Source organism: Xiphias gladius, chromosome 3, assembly GCF_016859285.1.
Source record: "Xiphias gladius isolate SHS-SW01 ecotype Sanya breed wild chromosome 3, ASM1685928v1, whole genome shotgun sequence".
In the NCBI taxonomy this organism is placed as follows: Eukaryota; Metazoa; Chordata; class Actinopteri; order Istiophoriformes; family Xiphiidae; genus Xiphias; species Xiphias gladius.
In genome coordinates this window covers 7,433,203-7,453,389 of record NC_053402.1, presented here as the reverse complement: position 1 = coordinate 7,453,389, position 20,187 = coordinate 7,433,203, and the positions used below count along the sequence as shown (strand labels likewise).

At 39.7% G+C, this 20,187-nt stretch overlaps 2 protein-coding genes across 4 annotated transcripts in view; both read left to right on the top strand.

The window, feature by feature from the left end:
• Positions 1-54: 54 nt before the first annotated feature.
• ddx47 (DEAD (Asp-Glu-Ala-Asp) box polypeptide 47) lies at positions 55-7,028 on the top strand. The gene is made up of 12 exons (XM_040155077.1): positions 55-258; positions 477-570; positions 1,328-1,516; positions 1,610-1,681; positions 2,527-2,645; positions 2,865-2,936; positions 3,107-3,223; positions 3,396-3,542; positions 4,430-4,567; positions 4,668-4,738; positions 4,982-5,111; positions 6,554-7,028. Exons 1-12 carry the CDS (start codon positions 127-129, stop codon positions 6,710-6,712), a joined length of 1,440 nt encoding a protein of 479 aa, XP_040011011.1. The 5' UTR covers positions 55-126; the 3' UTR covers positions 6,713-7,028.
• A 562-nt stretch (positions 7,029-7,590) lies between these two features.
• LOC120788408 (myosin-10) overlaps positions 7,591-20,187 on the top strand; it is a 56,477-nt gene continuing 43,880 nt past the window's right edge. For 2 of the 3 annotated variants that reach the window (XM_040124208.1, XM_040124207.1), the window contains exons 1-2: positions 9,170-9,514; positions 15,492-15,648. In XM_040124208.1, the coding sequence (XP_039980142.1) occupies positions 9,170-9,514; positions 15,492-15,648 (502 nt within the window). Of the gene's footprint in view, positions 7,814-9,135; positions 9,515-15,491; positions 15,649-20,187 lie in introns of those variants that run through there. The other variant, XM_040124206.1, reaches the window with a different exon arrangement.

Sequence of the window (20,187 nt, the reverse complement as noted above, 5' to 3'; positions counted from 1 at the left end):
TGTATGTCTTGTCTTAGAATGTACATTATGAAAACAACAACAATTCCCATCATCCATTGCATTAGCCCGTACTCGTTTCCGCATCTGCGCATTGCCGAGCTGACGACACGTTGGGGCGACAACAGCATGGCGGACGACAGTAAGGAGAGCGTAAAGCCAAACACAGATGAAACACTCGAAGGTTCGAGCAGTGACGATGATAACAGTCTTGTTAATAGAGGTGAAAACGATGAGACAGTGAAGACCTTCAAGGATCTGGTAAGTTTGTTTCACATGGAGCGAATCAGAGAAGACATTCTAGCAACATAAGCCACAATTTAGCAGTTTAAGTTAGCTAAAGTACGCTAATATAATCTGTAAACGTAATTATTTATTTTATAAAATATGCCTGGTATCTGAAAACGTGTTGTTAATTGGTAGCACAACATTATCAGAATCTTACAAAGGTCTTTGTCCGGTTTCTTTGGCTCCGACAGGGTGTTACAGAGGTTCTCTGCCATGCGTGTGATCAGCTGGGATGGAAGAGTCCAACAAAGATTCAGATAGAGGCTATACCTGTAGCCCTGCAAGGTGAGACACGACAGTAACCTAATCCTGTCCGGTGATCCCATTAGAGAGGGTTGCCTCCAGTGCCACTGTGTTGTCTGTGCAACCCATCAAATGTGCTCCCTACAATGCAAGTGGTGAAAGAACTATTCAAATCTTTTACTTAAGTAAAATTAGAAATACCGCAGTATATAGATACGCCCAAATATGTAAAAGTAATGCATTCAATCAGTATTATCAGTATAGTATAAGTTATCCAACATATTGCCCCCTGTCAGTATCACCTTGTGATATATATGTGATTTCATTGGATTATTATTGCCGATGCATTGACATTTTATAAGCATTTTAGCATTTTTTGTCATAGTTGGCTGCATTGGATATCATTCTATCTATTTATGTACTGTTGGGTGGTTTACTTTACTGTATAACAGTGCGTTGTGTTTTATATGTTTATAGGTTTTTGTTTTTGACAGTATGCAGGATTTTTCCACAGATGAAAAAACATTGCAGTAATTATTATAGGGTTTTAAATTCTTAATCAGAAAAGTAGCAAGTAATTGTACCTGTCAAGTGTGAAGGATTGAAAAGCATTATATACTGTATCTCTCTGAAAAGCACTGAAGTAGAGGTAGAAAGTAAAAGAAAATGTAGATTTTCAAGTAAAGTACTTGTACCTCAAAATTGTACTTAAGTACTTGAATAAATGGGCTTAGTTTCTTTCCGCTACTGTTAAATATACATGACTTTTGTCTTTCTGTGCCTTTTTCTTAAACTTCAGGGAGGGATGTTATCGGCTTGGCAGAGACTGGTTCAGGAAAGACAGGTGCCTTTGCTCTGCCCATCCTCCAGTCACTGTTGGCCTTGCCCCAAAGGCTTCATACCCTTGTCCTCACCCCCACCAGGGAGTTGGCATTTCAGATCTCGGAGCAGTTTGAGGCCTTGGGCTCCAGCATTGGTGTTAAGTGTGGTATGTGTCCATTAATGAAAGGTTAGATGATTTGTCGTGATATAGAAGAGTTCTATGGTTCTGTAGCTAAAACCTGCCACATTTGTCTTGCAGCTGTTGTAGTTGGTGGGATTGATATGATGTCCCAGTCCTTGGTGTTGGCCAAGAAACCACATATTGTTATTGGTAAGGCCAAAAGTGAAACTGTGATCAGTATTTTTTTTTTTTTTTAACAGAGGTTTCATAAACAGCAGCACATTCATTCATGCTTTTCTTCATGTGTTTGTATATGTGTGCAGAAGAAATCACTAAACGGTTACTGTTTGTGCTTAGCTGATGTTGTGATGATAGCCTTCATTATACGTTTTTCCTGTTGATACATTTTCATACATTTTTTTTCTTCTTGTGTTCAGATAATGTGCAATATTCAAGTTACCTACAATTAATCCCCTATTTAATCACCCAAAGCAAGCAAGTTAATTTTGTATTGAAATGAACAATGTTTGGTAATTTCTGGGAAAAGTAATAAATATAAAACAAAGAATTTCTAGTACCTTTACAAAAAGAGTTAAATCAGAGATCAGAAATTGTATAGTTATTGAGGTTAGAAGAGTAATACCTTACTACACTTAATGTTTATACAAACTCCTCACATGACATATGAATCACCCATAACTCAAGTATCAAAAATCTTAAATTATATAATTTCTTTAATTTACTTTCTATATTCACTTCTGTAAATACTATGCAAAGGCAACTGGACTTGCTTGAAGTTCCTGAAGACGTTTCGCCTCTATCCGAAAAGCTTCTGTTCTGAAAGGCTAATTCAGTTCTGAAGGAGCCTTTCAGATGAGAGGCGAAACGTCTTCAGGAACTTCAAGCAAGTCCAGTTGCCTTCGCATAGCATTTACAGAATCCCATGACCTGGATCACTGAGAATCTTCAGACATATTTCTAAATTCACCTTTTTTCTCAACTGATAATTATAGCATCGATGTAATGACAACTAAGTGGTACAAATGTGTTTACAGCCACACCTGGTCGATTGATAGACCACCTGGAGAACACCAAGGGCTTCTCCCTACGAGCTCTGAAGTTCCTGGTCATGGATGAAGCGGACAGAATCCTAAACATGGACTTTGAGACTGAGGTGGGTCGTCGGACACTTATATGAGTATCATTTATTAACAAAAATCAAACTCACATTAAGTCTTAGTCTTGCTTTCATTCAGTACAACAGTCTCTCCCTATTTGGTTTAGGAAACAGAATTTCTTCTATGGAAATACTCCTTTAATATACCTGGAAGATAATGTAATCTCTGACACTTTGAGGCTTTTTTGCTATAAGTATGCTTTCTTTTTTTGCCAGGTGGATAAAATATTGAAGGTTATTCCCAGAGAGAGACGCACCTTCTTGTTCTCTGCCACCATGACCAAAAAGGTAGACAATCACTTCATCAATTCTGTGAGGGCTTTGCAGTCCTGCTTTGTTCTGTGTTACTGGCTGCTAGTGCTGCAGGGTGACCAGGAAATTTAAAAGAGGATTTATGGCATTATATCACTTGCCTGTACACTGTTCTCTTGCACTGACTTTCTCTAATTTGTTTACAGGTCCAGAAACTACAGAGAGCAGCTCTGAAAGATCCTGTGAAGTGTGCGGTATCCACAAAATACTCTACAGTTGACAAACTGCAGCAATACTACATCTTCATACCATCCAAGTACAAGGTGAGTACACAGAGACGAACATTCCGTTTTCATGTTGTAATGTCTGAGACCATAGGCTGCAAGCTGTTCATTCCCTGTCTGCCATAATACTAGAATTAACTTATACTGGTGTTTATATATAGTATAATAGATTTCATAACACCTGTTTGTGCTTGTGTCTGTTTTGTGGTAGGACTGTTACCTGGTGTCCATTCTGAACGAGCTGGCCGGTAACTCGTTTATAATTTTCTGCAGCACATGTAACAATGCCCAGCGGGTGGCACTGTTGTTAAGGAACCTTGGCATCACTGCTATCCCTCTTCATGGCCAGATGAGTCAGGTAGAGCTTCAGAGACAGAGCCTGACAGACACACACACTGTCCTCATCTCCCAGGACCCTTACAGTATCTCACACATACACACCTCCTGGAATCCAGTTGGCTTTAAAAACTAAACTATTGTGAACTATAGTGGTTTGATGACAGAAGCACAGTGTTGCACAAGCATCTGTTTGCGTGCTGTGTTTCTCTCTGTTCACACATTTTTGTCAAAACCAATAAAAATGTTGCTGATGCTGGGTCTTCTCTACTGAAAACACCATCATTCATAATGCCTGTCATTGCAGTGTTGTAACCAACACTACTGCAGAGCTGTCCACTGCATTGCCTGCAGCATATAGCCAAAACCATGAGACATATTTAAGTGAGTTTAGGGAGCCAAAAAATCTATAGAATCTGTTTTTATGGGTTTTTTATTGCAATTAAATGTTCTTTGTGTTGCATTCATAAACTTCAAAAGATTATTGCCGATGCCAGTCATTGCCATTTGTCGTTATGTTTATTGTAGACTATATATCTCATTATCTCTCATAATAGAGCTCCTTGCATCTTTGGTCAGAGGTTTTCACTGCTGCCCTACTTAAAAGGATAAGCATCATTCTTTTCCTCATTTAACCTTTTACTTTTTCAAGGCCAGCACTGTGTGAATGTCAAATAGTTTTGGCTCGATTTGCGTTGGAACAACAGCACTCTCCTCTGGTTTTGTACCTTATAGCAATACAACTTTTTAAAAATTGTAATCTGTTCACAATTCATGATAATGTAATTATATACTGTAAATGCTGCATAGACTGTATTAATAATAGTGATAGAAGCTTCTCCGCACTGTCTTTTGCTGTCTGTTTAATGCGATATTCACTCTCTGGGTCTTGTTCCCTCTGTTGGTTAGAATAAACGTTTAGGAGCACTAAACAAGTTCAAGTCCAAGTCTCGATCGGTGCTTCTGGCAACCGATGTGGCATCCAGAGGGCTGGACATTCCTCATGTTGACTGTGTCATTAACTACGACATTCCCACTCATTCCAAGGTACCATGGTGCTGACATTCAAATTGTTGGTTTATTTGGTGATTTCATTTTTTCAGTGATTTGACTTGAATGGATCTTTGGATCTGTCTGTCCCTCATAGGATTACATCCATAGAGTTGGCCGAACAGCCAGGGCAGGCCGGTCTGGGAAATCCATCACCCTTGTCACTCAGTAAGAGCTGCCTGTTAATTCCGCCATTACTTAATATTTGCCTGGATACAATTTTATTTTTTGTCATTCTCGCTCCATTATTAAATTTATTATTATTAAATTAATTTATTGCCGTTATTTTTAAATTAATGTTCAACAGGTGTGCTTGTCTTCTGCCTTTTTCTAATCTGTTGCTACTTGTGCTCTGAGTAAATAAATGAAAATGAGGTGACTGCAGTAAACTGACACATTCCGTTATCTTAGGTATGATGTGGAGCTTTTCCAGCGAATCGAAAGCTTGATTGGGAAGAAACTCCCTGCCTTCCCTACCCAGGAAGAGGAAGTGATGATGCTGGTGGAGAGGGTGAGCGAGGCCCAGAGATTTGCCAGGCTGGTGAGTCATCTTTACTATATGATCACTTTTCTGAATATTATCTCAAACATGAAAAACCTGTCGTTGTGTCAAACCTGGCTGGGAAAACAGTGTTACGAACTCATCAGTTAGTACTGTCTGAAAATCTAATATTTTCTCTTCTTATACTGAAATTAAATTGTTACGCTTCTGTATGTTGAGTAACACTTGTTAAGGACATACTATATGATATATACTTGTGAAAAATGTGTGCTTTACTGACCAAATAACTTGAATGTCATTTCAACAGACAAATTGAATATTCTACAATGTTAAGAATCGACTGAAATTAACAAATTTCTCATCTAACGATATGTTTACCAGATTAAAAGGGATGGATGTGACATGCTGAACAATGATGGATAAATTAATTTTTGGGACTAGGGACAGTTGGACGATGATGGGATAGAGATGGAATGTAATAAAAGTGAGAAAGTGTCTGTTTCTGTTGTTAATCTATGTTTTAAAGCAGTGATTCCCAAACAGATGTAACCTAGGGGGTATTTCTGCAGTTACCAGGGGATATGTGGTGGAAGAGTATGGGGTAGCCCAAAAAATAAATAGAAACTTTGGTTTGATTTGTAAAATATATATATTCATATATTGAGTAAACTGTAAAACAGAGGGTTTCAAAGTGGGAGGTGGGCCTCCCCTGGGGGCTCCAAACAGTTTCAGGGGAGGCTTAGTGAATGGAAGTGAAAAAATATTACATTAGTTATCAAAAGGAGATCACATAGAATAGCCTAAATATGTGTGCTTTGATTAAAGAGATTGTTAAGAGATACAGTAGTTTTGGGGAATTTTACTGTTTCCTACTTTCCCAGGGTCAGAAACTAATAAATTCCTTAGGACAGACCTTTTTTTTATGTATTTCGTGTTGTCTGTAGTTATGTCAAACAGCAATATTGGACTGTCTTGGCTCAACTGTTGAGTGTCTATGGGTTCAAATAATATAATCATGATCTCATAGGCATCCAGGAATTGAGTGCAACTAAGCGGGTAAACTAAAGAGGGGCGAGAGGGCGCCTTTTTCCAAGCTTTGTCTGAGGGGAGGCCCACAGTCTCAGACTTTAAAAAACCCATGCTGTAAAACATGAAAACCACGTATTGCATTTGAGTGTGTGTGAAAACTAGTTAGCAAGCTAGCAGAGAAGTCAAAACAGTTAACAGTAATGGATGAGTTGTTGAAATAGTTAGCTAAAAGTATTGGATAAAGAGTAAAAATAAAATTTCAGTTAAAATAGTTATTTAAAAGTAAGGAAGAAATGGTTGAAATACTTAAAAGTAATGGCTAAATACATTTTTTTTTTAAAGTGTTTGAAACCACGGTTTTAAAAAAAGGTGTGTAATATCTGGATAGTGTATTGAAACTCTCAGCCCAACAAAAATTAAGTTGAGGAAAAAAAAAAACTTGTCTTCCTCAGGAAATGAAAGAGCAAGGAGAGAAAAGGAAAAGGCCCAAAAGAGCAGATGGAGACGATGATGACACAGAACAAGCAAGTGGAGTGAGGAAGAAAGTGAAAGGAGGAAGAGGAGGAGGAGGGAAGAATAGAGGTGGGGGAGCATGGAGGGGAGGGCGCTGAAGCCTCCAACATTAAAAGACTGTATATAACTACAACATACAAGGCTTTTCTTTATTTTGGTGTAAAACTTGATGATTTATGACAACAGCATGTTTTCCAGCATTTAGTATTGAAGCAAACAACGATCAAATTACAGAAAAAATGCTTTTCCCCCTTTATGAGTTTTTTTCCATTTGTAATAAAATGTCAATGTAAAACCAAAAGCTTGTGTATGTGGTAGGGTAATGTATGAATGCATGAGTTTTGTTGAGCATAAAATACTGCCGTTGTCGCTTTCAGACACAAGAGGGGGGTGTTTCAGTTTACAGCAGGGGAATGGGTATGATGACTTAATATGTGACATTTGAATGGGAAAAAGCTATATATGACTTTCTTTCCATAAAAAGGATTTCCTTTTTCTTTTCTTTTTTTCCTCCTTTAAAAGAATATTTTTAGAATGAAGACCTGTGAGAAATCAGACGTACAAATGTTTAGTAGTGGTAATGCAACTTATTTTGGTAGTTGTTTGTAATGTAGACAAGCAACATTTGCAATTTCGATTGTTTTTTCATGCATGTAAGTGGTTTACAGCAAATTGGGGGTTTGGTTTCTTCCAGCCAATGATGGAGAGGGGGAGAGAGAGACCGCAAAGTAAGGGACCGATTGTGTCTATCCTGCATTTAGTAGGTGTGTGCAATGCATAGATATGTGGGGGATAGATTTTTAAAAAGCGGCCACCACATCACAATGTCCTGACAAAATGCATATCACTGTGTTTACTCATGAGTCGAAAGAGCCTGCCAGGCGTCATCAGACACAACCCACAAAATTGTCCTCAGGTGAATCACCCCGGTGAATATCACAGTGTGGTGTATTGATCTGTGCGGTCACTTTCTATGTGAGCACGGTACACCACAGGCGGGAGCAGCAGCGGTCAAATCTGCTCGGTTTAGGAGGGGCCCCAGTGTAGAGGCAGCCTTGTACCCGTGGTGCATACCAAAGCCCAAGTACATGCCTGCATTTCATTTGAGTGTAGCAGCTAGTTGCATACAGGGTCGCATCAGGGGGAGATCGTCCAGCTTCGTGAACAGGATTTGACTGCTGCTTCGCTGACTGCACCAGGTAAGTGTATTATTATTCACCGCGAGGACGGGGATGAGCGAGCGCGTGGAGAATGTTGGACCACCACCGTGGATGAACGGATCAGCCTCAAGGATGGAGGATGGAGGTCGCTCTGGAAACTTAGTTAGGCTATAGTCCCTATTTATGTCGTGAGTTAAGAACCCACCTTGTAATGTCATTTAGTCTATAGTTATCCTTGTTAGCGTTTTTTCTCCAACCAGACAAACGTCAATGAGATAACACTGAAACTCATAATAGACAACAGAGTAAGTGCTATCTAGCTGTGGTAAGCTAGCTTTATGAGTACATTTTTCTGTTGGTTAAACAAAATTTAAGGAAAGTAATTTTTCCTTGACGCTTACGTTACGTTGTTTTTCATCCTAATTGTCGTTCTGATGGTGATAACTGGACTTTCAGCTCTCTTGCAATGTTATTTCACGTTCAAATACTATGGCACACTCCGAGTACCTAATTTACATATGCTATTTCCGTTGCTCATGTTTATTTCCCGCAAATATTAGCCTAATATTTGTGAACAAGACTTCAGCGGCAAGTTTCCCCTGCATCTTTCCGTTCATTTTGTGCTTTTTGGGGACTCGCCAATGCAACAGTCATCGTATCTGTTGTATAAGCTCCATCATACATGTATAGACAAGAGCAGGTTGTAGATGTTCTCTGAACCACCGGGATATGTGTTACAGCGGAATATTTTCTGCACTGCAAGGTATCTACAAGAAAATGAGGGATGTTTAGGTATGAGCAGTTCACGACGTCGCTCCGTCCTCCTGCGAGAGCAGTGTAGCCTACGCAGTATGCGCAATATTATTTTTTCAGACCCATTCAGTGACAAGTCATACAGAGTATAAAATTTATTCTAAAACCTGGTTTAAAATTTGGTCCAACTGTTAAATCATGTCCCCATTCAGCACTAGTAATGATCTGGACTGGTGACATACGGTATTCCTACCACATTGGGCCCGATGTATTACTTTGTTATTCCAGATATGAGTCAAAAGATGTATTGGATTTTATCACACACAACGAACTGACTGTTTATAATGTGATTTGTTATACAGTTATTACAGCTATATTATAGCAACAAAATAAAATAAGAATTAAACTGAGTGCACAAAATATTGGTGGCACTCGAAAAGAAAAAATAAAGGTACAACCATTATTCCTTTTTGAGTCTTTAGTCATCACAGCGAGAGGGATACATGGAGCGCTATTATGGAGTTTTAAAGGACATGCGAGGTAAGCATTCTGTTTGTAATATTTTGTAATGCCTAAGCCACCAATTCCTGCACTCCTGTCTGTTTTAGGTGGCCACGTTGCTCTGGTAAACCCCAGGAAAAGATGTCTCATCGGAGTGGGCAAGAGGACCCAGAGCGCTACCTTTTTGTGGACCGGGCTGTGGTTTACAACCCAGCCACACAGGCTGACTGGACAGCCAAGAAGCTGGTGTGGGTCCCCTCAGAGCGCCATGGCTTTGAGGCGGCCAGTATCCGAGAGGAGCGTGGTGAGGAGGTGCTGGTGGAGCTGGCCGAGAACGGTAAGAAGGTGGTGATCAACAAGGATGACATCCAGAAGATGAACCCGCCCAAGTTTAGCAAGGTGGAAGACATGGCCGAGCTCACCTGCCTAAATGAGGCGTCTGTGCTGCACAACCTGAAGGACCGCTACTACTCTGGACTCATATATGTGAGTGACTTAGACTTGGACCCCTCAGAGACTGTATTTTTGTAACAGTTTATTTTCCACACTAGGGAATGATTAACCTTAAAACTCAAAGATCCCCTGGTTCTCACAGCTGTAGATTGAATTTCACCCCTGGCTGATATAATTGCAAAATAATTGGTAGGATTTCTGCTTGTATACATGCTCCTCTTAACCTTTAGTTGTCTGTCTTTTTTAGTCTTATGTAAAAGTGAGATCTGATATTTATTGTAGAGGGCACTGAACTTTTTTCACTTGTGGGTGAAAACACAATATGAGTGACAGATATCTCTAGTCTTTTAACCATTGCCAGACTTTTCCCTCCACTGGATCGCCTGTCATAAGTTCCTCTGTGTACAGATTGTTACCTTCCCCCATGGCTTCTGCCCCCCCCCGTTAAAGGCAGGCCTCTTCCATAAATACTGCTGCTTTCAGTTTGTTTGTCCTGGTCTGTGCTCCTAGTGGTGGGCCTTGTTTGATCACAGAGATGGCTTGACCTCTCTCTCTCGTCTGTGGCACTCCTCCTGTGTAAAACTAAACACATTTGGCCCTAAATGTGGGGTAACAGGGGATGCTTTTGTCACCTTGTCTTTTAGCCTTGAATTCTTGATGCCATGTACACACTAAATCAGAAAAATTTCAAGATGCTATTTACACACCGAATGTTTGAAATCAATGGAGGCATTGCCATTTTCCAGTAGCTGTAACCCAGATTACAAGACAACCATATATCAATGTTTTAAAAGCTCAGTTTACCCCATCCACATGGCAGTACAAGACCAATGCTTTTAATTGTATTCAGTTTGTAGAGTAGCTTGGAAAAGCTCTGGTATCTGTGGTGGAAAATGTAATCCAAAAAAAAACACATTCAAATTTACCTGTGCCAGTATGGACAGTAAAGTGATTTTCTTGTCTAATCTCTTAATTATATGTTACAGATCTCAGTTTGTCACAATCAAAGGTTTTAGTGGTCTGTATCACTGAAAAGATACTGTGCCCATAATCCAAATTCACAACAGATGGAGCTGTTCTGTGATGTTCTAGTTCTCGACCCATTTAGTGACACGTTTTCCGGGAATTGAATATAGGTTGGTTAAAACCTGAGAGACTGGTTCAGGGACTGCTGAATTGTTGCACTTATTTATCCACATCACAAGACATGAAAAAAGATATCCATTAACTCTTAGATGAAGTAAATCCCCCTTTGTGTATTATTGCTCTTTCAAGCGTTTAGTATTTGCTTCACATATAACATATAAGCCTTGAGTGTTTCAGTTTAGTCGTATATTAATGCAAGAAGTGAAGTGAAGTCACTACTAAAATGAAAGAAATCTTATCAGAAATGCCTTGAATTGACATTTCTGTCCCCCAGTTTCTTCCTAGGTTCTTCTTCATTTTCTCTCATACCATAGTTTCATGATTTCTACTTTTGTAGATGTGTCTGAGTATGTTGGTTGTCAGGAAGACAATTTTCCGTTCAGCTTGCTCTTTGAAGAAGAAATTCCCTACATTCTAAACTAATTCCAGTGTGTTTGACTTATACCCCCTGAGCTCAGCTCATCTACTGCAATCATAGTAAATCCTCCCTCAGGCTGTGTTTGTAGTTTAGGTGGTTGGGAAGACATCCATATCTGAATCATAGTGTTGAGAAATTTTAGATCCGCTAGAGTCTGATAAAAGTTGAGGCCAGTCCACAACAATGTTTTTTGTAAAGTTTTACTGCACATGCACACATTTTGCAGTCCATAGCTCACTTCACTTTATATTAAAGAATATTATTAAAGGGGCTCTTCTATTCTTCTTCCCCTTGTAATTGGAACAAATAATGGGCACATTTTTACAATAGACGTGAACATGTTAATCTAAATGAGCCAAGAAAAAACCACAAGCTTGCTTATTTTGCTTGAGACAAAGTCTTGACAGTTGAAGCCTCTTGAATTGTTATGTCATTTGCTTTTATCCTTTATTGTTGAAAACGTAAATGAATCTGGAGGAGTATGGCCTTTCACATTGAATTGTCAAAAGTTAGACTCAGCACCTGCCAAATTAGATGAGTCAGTTTTACTTATCATCTTTCCAATTAACACCCTTTCCCAGCAAAACAGCAAGGCAGCTTCCTGGTAACATTGGCAAACGTGTGACCATGGTCTCTCTCTGCCTATATGTTTATTGTGTGGATTGCAATTACACACCTTTACTAGCCAGCACCTTAAATCTTAAGGCTACCATTGCATTTTTAGCCCACTGGTCTATTTATGATTGATCTGTCCTCTGCTGGCTCTTTCTGTGGCCCTTTGCTCACCTGACAGCTCCATCTGAAGTCAGTCAGTCTGTTGGGCCTACTCCTTTATTGTAACAGCTTTCTGCCTGTTAGGTGTCGAGTCACAGGCTAACCACAGTGCTACACACTAGGCTACGCCACACTAGCGGGGCTACAAGCAGGCCTTTGTGTCGTTAGATAAGCCTCAGCTGTCAGAAAGCCTCAGCATTTTTCCATGGCAAAAAGATTGCCCATCTGTCTTTCTCCTGCCGCCCACTTCGGCACTGCTGCTGCTCAGTGTCTGTGCTATCTTCACCAACTCTGTTCACTTTCCCACACTCCCTCTTCTCTGGCTCACTTGACCTGAACAATAATGACATGGACTTAATGTTTTTCTTTCTTTCATTCTTTCTAAGATCTTCAACTAATCTTATTTCTTCTTACTTTTTGTGGAATTTTGAATATTTCAGTGATTCAAATGCTAGATATATGCAAGACAAACTTGTCCTATTTTTCTACTCAAAACTTGTTCAATTTTCTAATGCTGGCAACAGATAAAGCAGTATAGAAAAACTAATGAAAACAAAAATGCACAGTCATGCTCATTCTTATATCCCTGTAGAAAAACTGTTTTTACATGTTTAAATTAAAACCACATGCGTTCTCTCTTATTGCTGGACATTTACAGTGACCTGATGTAACCTTTGACATTCTGTTTGCTTTTCATGTCACCATGATTTTGACAAACCGAAGCACGATTATTCACTGCATTATTAATAGACTGCAGTATGAATTTTAAACCAATTGCCACCATGCTCTGAAATTCAGTGAGCAAAAATTTCCAATTTATTAAAGCATCTCAGTGTAATGATCATGCTTCAAAAGCCTAGTTTGAAGTATTCTTTAGCTTTGTTATGAAATCACTAGATCAGAGCCCTGTCAAGGGAGTGGTCAGGTCTCTAATTCTCCTCACAGATCAATTGCACTGAGGCTGCCTCTGCACCTAGAGTGCCCTCTCCAGCCTCTGTGGTGGAGAATGGCCTATCCACGTAGGCACACTGCCTGACTGGTCAGAGATGGCAGATGGGGTCGGCTGTTGTGTCTGCTGTTGCCTGTGTGTTTCTCAGCTGTTACTAGGCCACTGCATCCCCTCCCCTGGATCTGATTTCACAGTGGAAACATCACCTTCTCTTTCCTGGACAAGGCCAGGCATGGCAGTTTGGCAGGTGGTGTTGAGTTAGTTGTATGCTCTGCTAACTGGTAACAGTGACAACATGTTTGTTATACGGCATTGATCCTGTAGGATTTTTCACAACAGTTCTGGAGGGGAAGCAGCATATCAACAACCAAGCAGACAGTATATCGGATTCCATTTTGATTTTGAGAAATTTTGCTTAATTTGTCACAGAGTTTGGGAGATTATTATGGCACCTCTAACTTTGTCCTAACTAAAAGCCACAGTCAAATTCAACCACTGCTGTCTTTTTTTAGAGATCGTATTACAGTATGTTCCGTAAGCAGTGTAGAAATAAAACCTAAAAATGATTCACCATTTCAATTCTGTCCAATAAGAGACTGCCAATTAAGTGCTCTGTGCATTTTCCAACCAAATAAAACATGCATATAATGACATGATGCAGCAAATTACGATGCCCCAGCTGCTTCAGTGCTGCAGGTTTCAGAACTGATGAAAACAGAGCAGACCCCCTATTTATAGAAGCTCCAGTTTTAGATAAGGGGTAATTAATTTTTCATTGGCCTTGAAAAGGAGAGGGATGAGTTAGAATTTCAGCAGGCTCTCTCTCTCTCTCTCTTTTCTCTGAGCTCTCCTCCCCTCAGGTTTGAAGCAATTTACAGGAAGGCTGAGAATACAGTTCTGGGTTTGTTACAGCCCTGCTTCGTGACTGGATTGGACGTCGGGTAGCTCTTTCAGCTGGATCATTGCTCTAATCTTCATTTCTGTCTGCCTCTGTCTCCTTCGTAACCTTTTTTTCCACCCCCTTTCTCATAGTTTTTCTGTATCAGCAGTACAGAGCATATGTTGGTCAGTGCTGACTGAGGGCCCTAACTGAGCTGTTACGTTAAGAACTACAGAATGCTGTCTGCTCTCTGGGGCCCCTACGTTAACCTATGGCAGCTGAGTCACTCATGGTATGGTGCCTCACTCAGCCTTAAATATAGTTTTAATTATGAAGCAGATGTCTTGATGCTTTAATATGAAAAGATCACTTTAGGACATAGTTCTTCTAAATATTACATCTTTTTTTATTAGCTACAATGTATTATAATATGTAACAGAAGGGGGGTAACAGAATAAACAGTTCTCGAAACAATTAAAGCTCTTTAACGAAGCTCAGTCATTTATTACAGACTACAGTCTTTATAGAATATGTTTTCTTATGAATTTCAAGGACCATGCTGACATTCAAAAGAGGAGCCTACTCCTGAAAAGAATTTCAATCATAACAAAAGTTTTCACAGATACTGATTCTGATTTTCCTTTTCTATATTCAGTTTTCTTTGCCAGTGTTCTTTGTAAAAAAAAATGTCACTATAGAGTGAATGTATGGTCTTAGAAGGGGACAGAAGAAACAAACATTCTGTCACTCTGACCTTGAAGCCAGCAGGGAGCCAGCTGCCTCTGATGATTGGGGCCTCCAGTCAGATAGGCCTGACTGCTTCATAACATCCATCAAGCATTTGTCTGTATGTGATATGTGTCCATTTTTGGGTTGTTGAGTCGACATGTGATTGATTGTGTCATTGTATGAATTTTCTATTGTCTTTTTTTTTTAAATAAATTACACATGTATTACTAATTGACAAACTGACTTCTAGTTTTAGCACAATGGTACTTCAGTACTGTTATTTTTCTCTTTCACTCCTCTTAAAGATCTAAGGTCCATATATTTCAAGTACATGTAACTGTAGTTAACTTTTACTCTGAACAAGTAGTATGTACTATATGCTAATTAGGTAGTTGGGGTGGGCATTTGTGTAGGCTCTGCAAAATGATAGAGAGCCATTGCCACACCAGGGCCTCTCACTCATTCCTGGCTGCCTTGCTGCCTGGTCGAGTCAGCCTACAGCATAGTTGAGAAGCACTCATACCACACACACTCTCTATGGAGAGATCTTCGGGCTATTTACACAGCCAAATGCAATACCGCAAGTCAGAAAGTAGGCTAAATGTTTGCAGTGCAAGCTGTTTGCTGCAACGTGAATCTTATGATATTCATACACTCTTTGTTCACATTGTCTAGTGCTGTTTTAGAATTGAAGTTTCTCATTACAACTCTCTGAGCCTTTTTGTTTTTGCACAAGAGACAAGAGTCTGTTCAGTGTTTCATTTAAGTACCATTCCCTCAATTCTGTCTGACTCTATCCGTCTGCCCTGTGTCTATCACTGTGCCGCTCTGATGATGTAAGCACCTAAAAAAAATGGGTAATGACAAAACTTGCTGCATGGATACAATGTAGGCAAGATGATTTTAAAAGCTTTGATCTTTTGATGTTTTACATATTCTGTTTATATCCACTTTGAATTCTGGCTAGTGAGATCTTATTTGCCTGCTTTAAGCAAGATTGGATATGTTATATTTCTTAAAAATATGATGATTCTGGTTTTGACCTGCAGCCTCTCTTTGTTCCTAACTGTATTTTAATTTCCCATCATTGTCTGTTTTATATCTTTAATTACAGACATACTCTGGCCTCTTCTGTGTGGTCATCAACCCGTACAAGAACCTGCCTATCTACTCAGAGAACATCATTGAGATGTACAGAGGAAAGAAGAGGCACGAGATGCCTCCACACATCTATGCCATCTCTGAGTCAGCATACCGCTGCATGCTTCAAGGTATGATAGACACTTGTTTTCCTAAAATTGACCTTTTATCTTGCCTTTACTGCCCTTATTGGCCTAAACTGACAGGTTTATGAAAGTTTAATGTGTCAGGATTGTCACCAGTGTGAATTTTAGTGTTTCCCAATGATACTGAATGATTTTACAGAATAAAAAACGTAATAAAAGTAAGTAATAATTCAGTTTGTTTTTAGTTGATGTTGTTATCATCATCAGTGAAATACAGACACTTAAGGGGAAAAGAACATTGCTTGGAGTAGTTTATTACTATATTCTGACTTTTGAGCCGAACTGTGGATTTTGGTATTAATAGGTGCAGTTAAGATGGAAACTGAGGTTGGTTGTTTTTCATACATTTATGTTTGTATTTTGGTCTCTTTTGGCAGGGAGTTTAGCTCACTTGCAGGCAGGATGGGGTTTTGCTGCATAGTAAAGGAGATTAGTGTGTGAAGATAGTGTGTAGTGTGTGAAAGGTCTTGAGGTCAGAGAGGATGTGACATCATAGATTATGTCTGAGTAGTCTGCTGTCATGTGGGGGGGGGGTAGAAGATTAACTATGTGGCATATTTTCCAGCTTTATTACCAGTATCATTTGGTTAATTGATAATTGCATGGTAATAAGAGGCTGTTCAACACCATCTCAAACACTGTAAAGCACTGGGCAAAGGATTTTGGGATTGAAGTTTTAAGTCTCATTGCTCATACTAAGCTTGTTCTCAATATTATTGGCAAGTGGTATGCTATGCTTATGTAACCTCCTGGCTCTGTATGCCATTATTTCTCCAAAGTATGAGCTGATTTGTTTTTGAACCAATGTAGCTTTTTCCAAGCACACCAGTTCAAAGTAAGACACAAGTTCAATTCATACTGATGTCATTATTTGAGAAAAGTAGATTTGTTTTTTTTTGTTGTTGTTTTTTTTTCAATATGAAAAAGGTATTACTGCTTCTGAGTTATTCAACAGCTTATCTAAAAGGTAAAGTTTTCCTTATGGATTTAGTATATTTTATTGATTTAGTTCATATTTGGTTTACACAGTATATCAGCCTACAGTGCCAGCAAAGATGGATGACAGCCTCTCCCTGTATTTCAGATAAGAGTAACGTGCTGCAAGTGGCAAGAGTTGATGCCCTGTGACAGATGGATTTATAAGAATAGAGAAAAAGAGGCAAAGAGAGAGAATGTGTTCAGCCAGCATATGTCTTCAGGTTGTCATTAACTGGAACTGCTGCACTGATCCTGTAGAGTTGTCTTCATCCTGCACACATACACACAGCTAAGCTGGTCCTCGCAATGAGCTACAGCCGTTGGATATTCAAACTTTTAACTTTTTTACGGTTTATGGAGAAGCTGGGGCCCATCAAATATTCATCCACTCTGAGAGGCAAGATAGTCCAAAACGTTAATAGAGCCTGTTATATTGGAGAAGAGTTGTGCAACTTGTTTTGATGGAAGCTCACACTGGTCTGCACATTGCTGTGTGTGCCTTCTAAAAATTTGTTCACGTGAGCGTGTTTACAAAGTAAAGACCCACAAGACACAGGACTATGACCAACTTTGGATTCTGACTAATTGTTTTTGAATCTCTGATGTAGAAGAACCGCTGTGATAAGCAGAACCTTTATCAGAGTCTATCAGTGTTTAGACAGCCTCTCTGCTCTGCTGTGTGCCATCACTGTCAAACTGTGCAAAAACAACATTAGTTTCTCCCTGTAGTTTATCTTGAATGTTGTTTCACATCTAATGTATATGTTTTTTAAAAAGCATGTTTACCATTGTTTCCCCTGTTATTTATTTTTTATTTGTCCCAACATACATCAGCCTCGATGTGACATTGTCACCAATTTTGTGGTTGACCTACACAGCTGCAGCTATAAAACTCCAGGGTTTGAGTGTCTGATGTGCCATTGGCTCCTTGTCATTACATGCCCTCAGGCTGTGCTCTGGTCTCTTGTCTCAGCAGGCTAGATCTCCACACGGCTGAGAGCTTGACTGAAAGCTATGAGTTGAGCCCTTGGCTGAGCAGGGTCAGAGCGTTGACCATCACAGTTTAGTTCAATACTGTCTAAGGTGTCTCCTGTAAAGCATATAGCCTGAAGCTCTGGGAAATTGTATTTGTATGACATGAAACTAATGGTGCACCTTCTAAAGTCCCTTCATTCATTTCCTACTGTTTGTATTACTTTTGTTGCACAAACCATGTGTTCCAAACTCTAAATATAGCTTTACTCAGAACTACAAACACAAAAAGAATCACACACACACACACACATTCCTCTCTTCCTATTATCACTATGCGGGATGTTTGTCTGGACATGGGACACCTTTCTTGTGCCACCATTCTTTTCTCTGTCACCAGCGTTCATTCTTTTGGACCGCTGTCCCTCACAAGGGGTGGGGCAAGGCAACCAGCGGAATGAGGTCATCACTGTCCCAGCTTTACATACCATGCTGTGCTAAATTCTACAAACTGACTCATCGTTAAGTTGTCACAGTCATCCAAGCGGCCCTTTACCTACTGCTGGGCTCCTGAGCAGGGGTGCATCACCATGGATACCTGTGTGTGTATCTGTGTGTGCGACCAAAATAACCTTCCCCTGGGATCTCAAATAGAGGTGTCATTGTTGAGTGACAGCATTTAGTTGGCACCAATGAGGGACTGTTGTGAGTGTTATTGACTGAATCTCCTTCTGTCTGCTTGATATGGCCACTGTCTTGTTCAGGGTGAGAAAAGCTGTGTCTTTTAATGCCCCAAAGCCACTGCAAACTATTTAGGAACTCCTACTGTTTTATAATTGCTTTCTTTCTTCTCTCAGTGACTAGAGCAGCTGGCCTTTCTCATTTCCACCCTTTTCTCTGTTTTACTTGCCAGTTTGTTCAGTCCTCTCCTTTCTCTTTTTTCTTTCTTTCAACCAGAATGTTCTGGCTTGGAAGACACCGAAGAGGAAAATTCCCCACATCCTTGAAAGCATTTCGGTCGCCTTTCACTTACCATGAAAAATACAAACCACAGCCCTGCTGGAAGCTTTGTGGTAGCTCAGTTTGCTTTGTTCCTTCCTTCTTCTGCTTTGATCAGGTAAAACAGGAGGACAAGTTTTGTGGAATTTCTAGCTTCTCATCACTCCTCCTCCTCAAGATAAAGCCAGGGTTGCCATGGCTAGACCTCTGTTTAACTGACAACGTTGTGTCTCCATTTTCTCTTATTTCATTTCTCAACTACTCAGACCACAGAGCTAACTTCCTTGAAGATTCCCTTCCAGATTCCCTTTGTCATATGTGTTTATCTGTTTTGCAATTTTCATTCATTTTTTTCAGCTCATCTTAATTAATTAGTTGTCTGTTTCTGGCTCATGCTGCTGTTTCTCAGGAAGACATATTAGGCAGACTTACACTCAGGTGACAACTGAACTGTACAGCAGTGTTACTGCAGCTCAGGATACTCAAGAAACTCAAGAAGTGCTGTACTTTTCGCATATGTGGGTTTTAGAAGTGGGAGAAGGATGAATGACAAGTATATTTCAGGAGTAAAGTATAAAACTACCCTCTGACCAACTTGTTCATGTTGTTATTTGTGCTTCCTACCCAATTTACACCTGGCATCAACATGCCATCAGAATCTGGATATCTTATCTTGATAAGGAAAATCAAGATAACATATCCAAAGGAATGTCAATGCCAGGTGAAAAATGCACACAGAGTGCACTGTGAATGGAATGGGGTCTGGTCAGCTTGACCACATCTGGAGGTGGTCTTGCTTGCACTGTAATTGGATCTCAGCCAGGTATAAATTCAGTCTCTGCAGCTTGACCACATTCTTATGAAAAAAAAGCCCAGCAAAAACTACAAGTAGTAGCAGTATCTAACAATTATTCCCTCCCAAAACAAATTCATGATGCCTGTCCGTGGCATTGCTCTACTTGACCTCAGAATGCACCATATTTGATGACAAGTCTGCTAGCCCCACCTGACTAATTTTCATATTGATATCTGATCACAGTATGGGCAGAATAAAGATAATTACAACACTTATTAATAACAAGTATAAATTCAAAGGTTCCTGGATCAGATGATATTATTCAGATGATGTATCCATTTACAGATCACGTTATAACACCAGGTGAAAAAAGGGGGCATCGAAGACTGTGCAGAAGCTGCAAGAAAGAGACACCAATGCTTTCAGTATACTCTAAATCCAACTGAAATTGGTGAATGCACACAGGCAAAATAGTGGGTTTATGGCCAGAAAGAGCAGCCACATTTGGCTGTCTATGCAGGCTGGCCTCTCCTTAGTACAGTGGCACCTTTAATTGGTTATTGCTGTGTTGTCATTGGTTGCTCAATGCATATTTTTAGTTTATACTTCATAATTAACTCCTGGGGTACAAACTGTACTGACAAGGTCATTCATTTGCTGTGGATACCATTAAAGAAGACCTGTATGTGCATTAAATATACTGGTATTTGCTTGCAGTGCCATATTCCACAGCAGTCTGAGAACACAAGAAATTAGATTTTGTTTTGGATCATACTGTC

Excerpts from the sequence above, each read along its gene's own strand:
- ddx47 (XM_040155077.1), top strand. The coding sequence starts at position 127 with ATGGCGGACGACAGTAAGGAGAGCGTAAAGCCAAACACAGATGAAACA. Across the intron at positions 571-1,327 it reads TATACCTGTAGCCCTGCAAG|GGAGGGATGTTATCGGCTTG; the intron begins GTGAGACACGAC and ends CTTAAACTTCAG. Across the intron at positions 3,224-3,395 it reads TCATACCATCCAAGTACAAG|GACTGTTACCTGGTGTCCAT; the intron begins GTGAGTACACAG and ends GTTTTGTGGTAG.